The sequence below is a fragment of the Ostrinia nubilalis genome, chromosome 2, assembly GCF_963855985.1.
Source record: "Ostrinia nubilalis chromosome 2, ilOstNubi1.1, whole genome shotgun sequence".
NCBI lineage: Eukaryota > Metazoa > Arthropoda > Insecta > Lepidoptera > Crambidae > Ostrinia > Ostrinia nubilalis.
This window is the reverse complement of record NC_087089.1, coordinates 3,199,165-3,211,451: the sequence shown is the minus strand read 5'-3', so window position 1 is coordinate 3,211,451 and position 12,287 is coordinate 3,199,165. Positions and strand designations below refer to the sequence as shown.

Here is a 12,287-nt window from a genome sequence, read left to right as displayed (position 1 = left end):
AATTCCTGTATTACCTTGACATTGTTCTGCAAATACAATTATTTTATTTCAACAAATTAAGGAGATAACTCTCCGTTTTTTAAGTCAGTTAAAAAGGTTTCGTTATCTTGTAGCGAAACCCTAATAATGAAGCTTGTGAGCACGTATTTCTGTCTTAATTAAATGTAGTGTTCATAAAACAATGTGATGTTTTACATCAATTAAAAGTTAGGTATTTGCGGACAATATAAGTTAAAATATAAATTCTAGTACAATTTAATAGTAATAAGTCATTAGTGACAACAGGTTAACATAAGAATTTAAGCAATTTAAATAAGAATTGTCAAAACATTATTCAAGAAAAACGATCGTCGTCGAAAAGTTCGCAGGCTGAAGGTAATGCAGAGTTAAAATTCGTGAAACATTCGGCGAATAGTTCAACGGACAAGTAACTGTAGGAACGTCCCAGACTCAAAATTATAACACAATGTATGTAGGTACCTACCTAGTAACTTTTTGTAAATTATAACCTACCTGAGCACAGTCAAACGATTCTGAAACGTCAAGTGGCAAAAATCGGAACTATTAAGTAACTAATATTTTCTTTTAATCGCTGTTGGTTTCTGTAAATAAATAAATAAAAATAACCCAGTATTGATAGTAACGCCCTCCTGTAAATGTCATAATTATAATAATATGTAAACTAGCTTTCCGCCCGGCCCGCGTCTTCGCCCGCGTGCATTTTTGTTATTTTTTATCGCGCGCGTCCCTGTTTAAAAAACCGGGATAAAAACTATCCTATGTCCTTTCCTGGGACTCAAACTATCTCTATACCAAACTTCATCAAAATCGGTTCAGTGGTATAGGCGTGAAAGCGTGACAGACAGACAGACAGAGTTACTTTCGCATTTTTAATCTATATACAGGGTGTTTCTTGTAAGGTGTCAAGCCGAAGGCAGGTGATAGGTGAGGACTAGACCTATCGATTTCACCCCCATGTATGTTCTACGATTTTTCGTAGTTTAGAAGTTATCGTTAATTTTGAGATTTTTTCAAATTTTATGACCTAGTGGCTTAATTTTTTTTTTATCTTTTTTTTGGGTTGACTTTTCTCAGATTTCTTTTTTTTGACAGATTCCCTATTAGTTGCAGATATTTGAAAAGAAATAATCACCTTTCTATCTTTGATGCAAGATACAAAATTTTTGCTAGAAACATAAAAAATATGCTTTTAGCAGAACATTCTAAAATTTTCAACTGAAATGTATGAGAAAAAAAAAAGAATTTCCATAGGTCCAAAATAATTTTAAAAACTGCGCAGTTTCCTAAACTTTCATAATAACACAAAAAAACATGTACTTAATAGGCCATTATTTTCTGTAATCGCTCTACTAAAGTAGTAAGTCGGAGATTCCGTTACATGTTTTTGACTTTCTTAGGACTAACTAATGTTTGCAATCCACTAAGTTTACGTTACGTAGAACACGTTTAGAGACAATAACTGAACAGAACATTTTTTATCCACAACGAGGAAGCTTTTGCCCTTCATCTGGCCTGATGGAAAGTTGGAAACTGATGGATGATCAGCGAGCTTCACCCGGAACCCTAAACCACCAGAGGAATTGGCTGTCCTAAATAGGTAGTCTTACCACTAGACCACAGTGGTGATTGTTACTTTACGATTAAATTTGATATACCTACCTATTAGAGTGTGAGAGAAAGGGAAAGAGTTTGTGTGTGTGTGTGTGTGTGTGTGTGTGTGTGTGTGTCTGTGTGTGTGTGTGTGTGTGTGTGTGTGTGTGTGTGAGAGAGAGAGAGAAAGAGAGCAAAAAAGGGTGTAATGATTTAATTTAAAGTAAATGTTCAAAATGTCCACCGCTGACCTGCACATTCAACAACGACGCAAAACAATTATTCGTAAATTTACAAAAGCTTCTTGCATTCTAATATGGTTTTGTGCTTCAGTCAGCTTTGTCCGCAGTTCATCAATATTTTCATATTCCCTTTTGTATACGATGAAGAGCAAGAGCTTCCACATTGTGGATAAAAAAAATCTTTTCAGTTATTGTCTCTAAATGTGTTCTACATAACGTAAACTTAGGGGATTGCAAATATTACTTAGTCCTAAGAAAGTCAAAAACATGTAACGGAATCTCCGACTTACCACTTTAGTGGAGCGATTACAGAAAATAATGGCCTATTAAGTACATGTTTTTTTGTGTTATTATGAAAGTTTAGGAAAATGCGCAGTTTTTAAAATTATTTTGGACCTATGGAAATTCTTTTTTTTTCTCATACATTTCAGTTGAAAATTTTAGAATGTTCTGCTAAAAGCATATTTTTTATGTTTCTAGCAAAAATTTTGTATCTTGCATTAAAGATAAGAAGGTGATTATTTTTTTCAAATATCTGCAACTAATAGGGAATCTGTCAAAAAAAAGAAATCTGAGAAAAGTCAACCCAAAAAAAAGATAAAAAAAAAATTAAGCCACTAGGTCATAAAATTTGAAAAAATCTCAAAATTAACGATAACTTCTAAACTACGAAAAATCGTAGAACATACATGGGGGTGAAATCGATAGGTCTAGTTCTCACCTATCGCCTGCCTTCGGCTTGACACCTTACAAGAAACACCCTGTACTATACAGTGTGAGTCACGTTAAAGTGTACATATGAAAATAGATGAAACTAGACCTATTTTTATCGACAAAAAAGAGGTAAAAAAATTTTTGAGATTTTTTTTAAATTTTTTATTGAATTTTTTTTCTTCCAATTACTTATTGTAAAAAAAGCGTAATAACTTTTAAACTAAGCGGTATATCCTGATGAAATAAAAACAGTAATAATGCTAAATAACAGGCGATACTAAAAAAATACATAAAATACACAAAAAAGGCCAACAAATAATAAAAAATGATACTTTTTGAAAAAAATCTGCTTTAAAATTCGTGTTTTTTTGGTTATTTGATAAATTTCTCCAAAAAATGCCCCTATAACCGGTGGTTTTTATTACTTTGTATTATTCTCTATCGTATTACCTTCGTAAAACCAAAAATCGCATGTCTCTATCCCTATCACAACGTTTGCAATGATCGTTTGAACTATTCCTCTCCGGGCGCGCCATACAATGCTTTGTTAACAACGAAACTGAAAATGGCTCTAGATTTATAATTTTGATAAAGACAAGTTAGATTTCAAATAAAAACAAAAGATTTCGAAGTAAAATAAGCATTTTAGTTAAAATTAAAATTGTCTCTACCTGTAGCGGAGAATAATGTTGTGGCAGGCCTTTGTTCAAACGATCATAGCAAATGTTGTGATAGGGATAGAGACATGCGATTTTTGGTTTTACGAAGGTAATACGATAGAGAATAATACAAAGTAATAAAAACCACCTGTTATACGGGCATTTTTTGGAGAAATTTATCAAATAACCAAAAAAACGCGAATTTAAAAGCAGATTTTTTTCAAAAAGTATCATTTTTTATTATTTGTTGGCATATTTTATGTATTTTTTTAGTATCGCCTGTTATTTACCATTATTACTGTTTTTATTTTATCAAGATATACCGCTTAGTTTAAAAGTTATTACGTTTTCTTTACAATAAGTAATTGGAAGAAAAAAAATTATATAAAAAATAAAAAAAAAAATCTCAAAAATTTTTTGACCTCTTTTTTGTCGATAAAAATAGGTCTAGTTTCATCTATTTTCATATGTGCACTTTAACGTGACTCACACTGTATAAAAGAAAGTCGTGTTAGTTACTCCACTTATAACTCAAGAACGGATGAACCGATTTAGCTGAAAATTGTCAGGGAAGTAGTTTAGAGCCAGGAGAAGGACATAGGATACTTTTTATCCCGTTCGAAATAAAAAAAAAGTCTGCTTATTTATTGCCATTAAGGCGGAACAAAGTTCGCCGGGTCAGCTAGTATTAGTATAGATGGCACTTCAGTTTTGTCCAACTTGGCAAAACTTGGATTGAAAAGACTGGATGATGATGATGATGATGAACTTTTTTTCAGCCGTCTTCTACTCGCTGGTGGCGACTGAAGGAGCGCACATGGGGGCCCACCGCTGCTTCTCCCATAGAGCCTTCAAGGCTAAGCCTTTGCTCAAAGTGATACTGCTCATCATGCAAACCATTTCTGGACAGGTAAATAATCTATCTATATAAAAGCAAAAGGTCACTGACTGACCCCTTTTGTACCCTTTGCACCACCGGCCTGCACCACTGGTGGTGCAAAGGGTATTTTTAAATCCCTTTTACACCACCAATAGTGCCGCCCTACCATTAACTGTAAAACAATTATCTATAATCATATAATATTAATTTTATAAAGAGGAAAGATTTGATTGTTTGTTTGTACTGAAAAGGCTCCGAAACTACTGGACAGATTTGACAACATAACAGAAAAAATTATAACAACCATTCATACCTACATACAACGAATAATTCCTAAAGTACCAGGGCAACATAATCATAAAGGAGCTATATCAAATTCTTCTTGGTTGACCCGAGAAATATTATTAAATATTATTTATAACAATTAAATTATTAAGTATTTTACAGTCTACTACTAGTTTTACAGTCGATGGTAGCACAGCACTATTTGTTGGTGGTGCAAGAGGGATTTAAAAATACCCTTTGCACCACCAGTGGTGCAGGCCGGTGGTGCAAAGGGTACAAAAGGTGACTGACCCACTCATCACAAAATCTCAGAAACTACAAGTACTAGAAGTCTCAAGTTTTGCATGGAGGTTCTTTTTAGAACGTAGGTGCTCAGTAAGTCGGGATTTTGCAAAATTCCCTTAAGCGGGTAAAATGGGGTCCACACGCAAGAAGTCGCGGGCGGCCGCTTGTTTATTTGTAAAGGTCAGCGCACACAGAGGCGGAAGCGGTCGCGATCCGGGACGATGATTTTTTGTAATGTTCCACCGTTTCGCACTGGATCGCTAACTGATAGTTTTCCTACCCTTCCCACCTCTTGTCTGCGCTGAATTTTACAAGAATTCCTCTCCAACCAAATTCCCACTTTAAGTGCCTTACCTACTACCATACGATACATTATGTACATGAAAAAAAACAATACCTACTTTTTTGTCAACAACTTCTTCATTGACATTATGTAAATATTACGAAAACATTTAGCAAAATAACCAATACTTACTTGTACCTTTTTTTTATCCACAACGAGGAAGGACGTAAGTGACGATCAGGCCGAAGTTGGAAGCGAGCTTCACCCGGAATCCTCAACCACAGAGGAACTGGCTATCTTACCTCTAACTGCCGGAACACAACAATGCTGTTAACATTGTTGTTATTGCGACAGACTTAGGTAAGATGGTGGTAGCTAGCCAGGCGGACTTAGAACAAGCCCTACCACCAACTGAACCGAACAGAAAAATCTGCCCCCACTGGGAATCGAACCCGGGACCTCTGCGTCTGAAGCAGGTGGTCTTACCACTAGACCATAGAGGTAGACCACCTACAAAATAATTGGCGTCATTTTAAGTTTTAACCCTGGACTAAAAAAACATATTTTCTATCTTTCTTTCTTCCTTTCAAAGAAGAAATATGCAAACATCAGGCCTCCCCACTCGTCTGGCCAGCGCAGCGTGGGGAGTGTAGGTCAAATATTCATTTTTCCCCTAATTAATTATTAGGGTTGTCCTGCTCCTGCAGTGGAGACTAATGCCCGTTTTCACCATCAATCCCTAATTTTTAAGTGACCCTTTTTTTCAGATTTTACGTGAGTGAAATCGTCGATGTTTATGAGAAATACTGTTTCAGAAACGTGAATGGTTCATTAAATGATTTATTGTAGGTACAAAACAGGGAAATAATCCTGATGCCATACTTATTATTATTCTGTGCTGATACTGACACACAAATAACATCATAAAATCGGTTTCGTTTGACAGCTATGGCTAAACTAGCGGCCGCCCGCGACTTCGTACGCGTGGATCCCGTTTTACCCCCTTAGGGGTGGAGTTTCGTAAAATCCTTTTTTAGCGGATGCCTACGTCTTAACATCTACCTGCATGCCAAATTTCAGCCCGATCCATTCAGTGGTTTGGGCTGTGCGTTGATAGATCACTATGTCAGTCAGTCAGTCGGTCAGTCAGTCAGTCAGTCAGTCACCTTTGAGTTATATATTTAGATGACATGAAGATGGTGACTCGATTAGGTGTATTCTGTTTTTTAAGTACTAAAGTTGCATGAAGCTACGGAGCGGTTAACCCTTAAATTGGCACTCATTGAACCCTTGCTTCAAAAATGGTCAAATTTGGGATTTAGGTATTGTTTTGATAGATTAAGAAAAAAATATTTACTTTTTGAAAAAATTTCAATTAGTATAGAAGTTATGACATGTCACTCAAAACGGACATTGCCAATTATTTAGCATTACAACCATGTCACTTAGGGCGGACATTGCCAGTTTAGAAAAACAAACGTAAAACAACTTTTCTTAATAACAATACAGGAATCCCCGATAATCAGCCTCTGGCTAATCCAGCGCCTTCTGCAATCCATCCGGATTATTTACTGTTGATTTTACATACATTTATCAAAAATACCCAGACATTTAAAAAGAGAAACTGACTGCCTGATATATCAACATAAATCCCAAACCGGTGGGTATAAAAACACAGTTTGGCATGAAGGTTCCTTGTTAGGGTCTAGGGGTGGTATCAGAAAGGATTTTTCCAAAATTACCCCCTAAGGGGGTGAAATGGGGGTCCAAAGTTTGTAGGGCGTAACAAAATTAGTTACACTATTTAATTCGAAACTTCACAGGAGTACTCCTATCGATAAATGGATAAACACGTGTTTCAGGTTATTTCAGAATTCAACCCCTAAAAGGGGGAAATGGGGTAAAAATGTCTAAAAATCAACATGAGTATTTATTAGTGATACATGGCATTGTCCGTTTTAAGTGACATAACATTTGTAACCTTGAAATGAATGAAAAAAAATCAATATTTTTTTACAGTTTTGGCAATAGTCGTCAGTTTTATTCGTAAATATTCTAAAAACAATCAATAAAGTACAAGAACAAGTGTAATACCCACAGTATTGCCACATTTATCAACAGCGAAAACTTGACCTTGCTGTTGCAGTTTTTCAACTGTCTTGATTTTTAAAATTCGCGGCTTTTTATTGAACTACAGCCCCGTGGTTCACATAAAATATTATGCTTTTTATAAAATATCCCTTGAAAGTCGATAAATTGCTTTAATTTAGATTCTGTAGGCAATTATTTGACATGTCCTTTAAAACGGACAAAAACCATTTAAGGGTTAATGCATTTTTATACCAATAGGTATGATGGCGCAATTACCTACTCGTATGTTAGACAATTCACACCTATTTTACTACTTTACGTTTATACTCAATGTACTATTTTTAGAACAGTACGTTTTGCATCCGTATTAGTTTTCGTTGCATCACTTATAAACAAATGCTGTCGTTTGTTTTTGTACTCTTTTAAAGGCTAAGTGCTAATCGGAGGAACCCCTAGTGGTTCCGTGCCATCAAATAAAACGACCGAGAAAAACATTCTAACTTTTCTGTTTTTCTATTGAACGTGCCTTTAATAAGTACACCTAAGGCCTAAAGGCTCATTATTTTGATAAGTACAGGTAGGAACTGTACTTGCTATCAGTTTGCCGACGATACGTGCCTTATCATTGCGGATAAAGACCCGCAAAAAGCTTGTGCGCTACTACAATCTGACCTAAATGCACTATTACGATGGTGTCACGATGCAGGTCTAGTAATTAACTGCGAAAAAACTAAACTCATGGTCATAAAATCTCCTTACATGAAACGATTACCGCCCAATCCCATAGTAGCTCATAACCACAACTGCCTGCATACATTAGTGTGCAGCTGCCCTCCGCTGGAGGTGAAAATAGCATAAGATACCTAGGGTTAATAATTGATGATACTTTCAACTGGTCCAATCATGTTCAACACATTTGTAATAAATTAAGACAATTTTTGGCCAATATAATAATTTTAAAAAAGCGCATACCATTCAAAACTAAATTAATGTTGTATCACGCAATGGCTGATTCATATATTCAATATGGACTATGTAGCTATGGTCGTACGTACAAATCATACCTCGAAAAAATATAAAAGCTTCAAGTAAAAATTTAAAAAAATTTAGTTTCTGTTAAAATTAAAAACCAATTTCTAGATGACGATATTAGCTTATTTCAACATTGCAAAATCTTACCCATTCATTCACAATTTAAAAACGTTTTTCTTAAACAATATTTCTTCGAAGAAATGCTACGAGAACAACGCGTTCACCCTGTATTCACTCGGGCGGTCGCTGCGGGCCGGCTGTGCACACGCCGAGCAAACAATACCTACGGCAAGCGCACAGCGACGTATTTGTTACCGCGATTATTTAACGAGTTACCCTCGGAACTTAAAAATAATATAAGGCCAATTAATATCAAACATAAAATTAAAACGCATTTGCTTCTGAATCTATATATATAAAAGAAAGTCGTGTTAGTTACTCCACTTATAACTCAAGAACGGCTGAACCGATTTAGCTGAAAATTGTCAGGGAGGTAGTTTAGAGCCAGGAGAAGGACATAGGATACTTTTTATCCCGTTCGAAATAAAAAAAAAGTCTGCTTATTTATTGCCATTAAGGCGGAACAAAGTTCGCCGGGTCAGCTAGTATGAAATAAATGAGATGTCAACATATCGGGTATTGTTTAGATTCGGGATGATTAATTAAAGTCATAAAATATTGTAAATTAATTGAAATTATTATTGTAACCATAAGTATCGATGTAGAACTGCAACAGCATCAACACAAACCTTAGTGGTTTCCTGAATGCTGTCAAAACAAATTTTGTCTGTAATTCTTTTTATTTGGTAAATAAATGAAAAAAAAAAAAAAAAAAGATATTACCTAGCAGGTCGTAGATTTCACATTTAAGAACTTTAGATTACTGTTAAGTAAATAAGGGTTCCGTTTTTTGCCATTTGGCTACGGAACCCTAAATACACAGTAGAGATTAGTATCGACTATCGACACTTCTGTACGGAACCCTGACGTAATAATATGTCGTAAATATAAGTTACTGTTGTAACGACACTATTGTACCTTATATTCAACTAAGCGTGCAATACTCAATTAAATTAAAACACCTATGTATGTACCACATTTATTGCAAACTAGCTGTGCCCGCGACTTCGTCCGCGTGAAATTTAGTGTCACAGATCGGCATAAATTATAGCCTATATGTTAATCTGGGTTACAAACAATAATACTGTAAAGTTTCAACAAAATCCGTTTAGTAGTTTTTGCGTGAAAGAGTAACAAACATCCAGACATCCAAACTTTCGCATTTATAATAGGAGTAGGAAATATTAGTAGGATGAATAAATTCTATTCTATTCCTTCAAACTGTTTTCACTTGTTATTAACCTGTAATCATTATATTCATACAAATTACTCGTAGGTATAGGTACCTACGTAATTTTTAACTATGAATTTGCATTATTGTACATTTTTTTCTTAATAAGTTAGATAAATTCTATTGTAAAAAAAGGTTCAACAATACGTTGTTACAATAGGTTGATTTTTGGAAACAATACATAATTTAACGATAAAAATTGATTGAGACTAAACGCCACGATGATGATGATGATGGTACAGCAATCCCGTCGATAATAATTATGCCATATGGCATTTTTTATTCATTCAAAACCCTTTTCTTCCAGCATTCCACCTACATCTGGTGCCGCGACCACCGCCAGCACCACCGGTACTCAGACACGGATGGAGACCCTCACAACTCCAAGAGAGGCATGTTCTACTGCCACGTGGGCTGGTTGATGACCAGCAGACACCCGCTCTGTAAGAAGCTGAGGAAGACCATCGATATGAGCGACTTGCAGCAGGATCCATTGGTGATGTTCCAGTATAGGTTAGTGGCAGTTTCATTGCAGGTCCAATGACAGTTTATCTTTCCCCTGAGACAAACTTGGTCTTCACTGGTTGGGTTTTTATTGGCGGCCAATCTGTAGATCCTGGTTTCACAGCAGCGGTGGGAATGAGAGGTGGGAATAGTCCCGTAATATAGGTTAGTGAGGATGGGATATCCTACAATATTTGGCACACCTAGTCAATGAGAGTTTTCTAATTTGCGCTTACCGAATGGCGCCACTGGCGAGTAAGGTGCTAAGACAGTGGTAGGAGGACTATTACATTTGCAATCACAAGGTTTTCGCCACAGTTGGGTAAGGTCCCTACCATACGCCAATAGCGCCTGGTGAGCGCAATTTAAGGGAACCATCATTGACAAGGGTACTGTTTAGGAGCTGTCGGAATAGAACTATTACTTACCATAAATTTTGTGTGACAAGAAGGATTATAACGTCACGTTTGAGAACTCAGAATAACTCTCAATTAGGACATTTCAAAGACAACATCTAATGCTCTTTTCCAGATACTTCCGATCGCTGTTCTTCACCTTCGGCTTCCTCCTTCCAGTCTGGGTGCCGATGCACTTCTTCCAAGAGTCGTTCACGAACGCGGTCTTCGTGTGTTTCTTCCTGCGTTACGTGTACGCGTTACACGTTACGTACTTTATCAACAGCCTGGCGCATAAGTACGGGACTAGGCCGTACGATAAGTGAGTACACTGACTATGAGTTAAAGTTATTGTAACGGTTAAACTAGAGTTGGTATGGGCGGTTTAGCTGTACCTACCTACCCCGGAGGGAAGTCGAACCTTCATTCCGAACTCCTCCTATGTTCTTCTGATTAATTTCGTTGCGGGTCCAATGACAGATTAACTTTCCCCGGGACAAACTTGACCTTCATTGGTTGGGTTTTTATGGCGGTCAAGCTGTAGATCCTGGCTACACAGGAGTTGCAGTGGTGGGAACGAGAGGTGGGAATAGTCCCGTGTTTTCTATCATATCAACTGTAAGGACTCTATGAACTGTAACACAGATTGATAACAGACTCTGGAGTAGTAGTTTTTTTTTACATCAAGTTGATTCAAGTCTGCAATGTTATAACAAAACCAACATGATATCGATTAATCGAAGATACTTTTCCGTTTGTGTCCTACCTACCTGAAAATATAATCTGTGAAGGATTTAATTTTTGCATTATTGGCACACGTGTCCAGTCTCTTGTGTCGAGTCGGTGATGATCCCGAATTTTGATGATTGATTTGAAGGAATTCTGAATTTATTCTCAATTTTACAGAACAATCCAACCGGTCGAGACCTGGTTCGTATCTCTACTGAGCCTGGGCGAGGGCTGGCACAACTACCACCACGCGTACCCCTGGGACTACAAGGCGGCCGAGATCGGGATGCCGCTCAACTCCACAGCCAGCCTCATCAGGCTGTGTGCTTCTCTGGGACTGGCGTACGATCTGAAGTCTGTCGACCCTGAGACGGTGGGTAACTTGAAACTGTTAGGCTTAAGTTTGGCAATAACTTTGCATCCTAAAAACCAATCAACTCCACCGCCAGCCTCATCAGACTGTGTGCTTCTCTTGGACTGGCGTACGATCTGAAGTCTGTCGACCCTGAGACGGTAGGTAACTTGAAACTGTTAGGCTTAAGTTTGGCGACAACTATATGTCCTAAAAACCAATCGACTCCACCGCCAGCCTCATCAGGCTGTGTGCTTCTCTTGGACTGGCGTACGATCTGAAGTCTGTCGACCCTGAGACGGTGGGTAACTTGGAACTGCTAGGCTACCAACTTACGTCAAAACCAATATTAAAGCACCATAGCCTACTAACGGTGAAGGGGTCGGAATGGCCGACTCGACATCCTAGAACGCGGGTTCGATCCACGCCAGCGCCGTCCGACTATTGTGGTGAGCCCATTCGTAACAAAAGCATATTTTTTGGCTTACCACGAGGGGCTAATGGGACTATCAGATCTGCGCCTCTCTTGGACTTGAAGTCTGTCGATCCTGAACATTCGTATTTTAGCCCAGTCAACACTAACAATGAGTTTTCCGATTCTCTGAGATGACAGATTAAATTTTTTTAGACATAAGTTTTTTTTTTATCCACAACGAGAAAGGTCTTGACCTGTATCTCACCTGATGGTAAGTGATGATGAGGCCGAAGGTGGAAGCGAGCTTCACCCGTAAGTAAATAAGACGTAACGGCTCTAAGGCAGCATTCACAATACGAGCGTTAGAACTTCAAAAGCGCGACAACAGGCGGAGCGGCGTTTTACTGTCATCGAAATTATCGGCAGCGCGTCTATTTAATTGCGCGTTTTTCGCGCTGT

General features: G+C 37.4%; 1 protein-coding gene across 2 annotated transcripts in view; it reads left to right on the top strand.

Annotated features, from left to right (window-relative positions):
• Positions 1-12,287, top strand: part of LOC135079983 (stearoyl-CoA desaturase-like) — a 49,019-nt gene that overhangs the window by 36,449 nt on the left and 283 nt on the right. Inside the window, exons 2-5 of one of the 2 annotated variants that reach the window (XM_063974652.1) lie at positions 4,006-4,136; positions 9,741-9,946; positions 10,469-10,654; positions 11,239-11,434. In XM_063974652.1, the coding sequence (XP_063830722.1) occupies positions 4,006-4,136; positions 9,741-9,946; positions 10,469-10,654; positions 11,239-11,434 (719 nt within the window). Of the gene's footprint in view, positions 1-4,005; positions 4,137-9,740; positions 9,947-10,468; positions 10,655-11,238; positions 11,578-12,287 lie in introns of those variants that run through there. The other variant, XM_063974642.1, reaches the window with a different exon arrangement.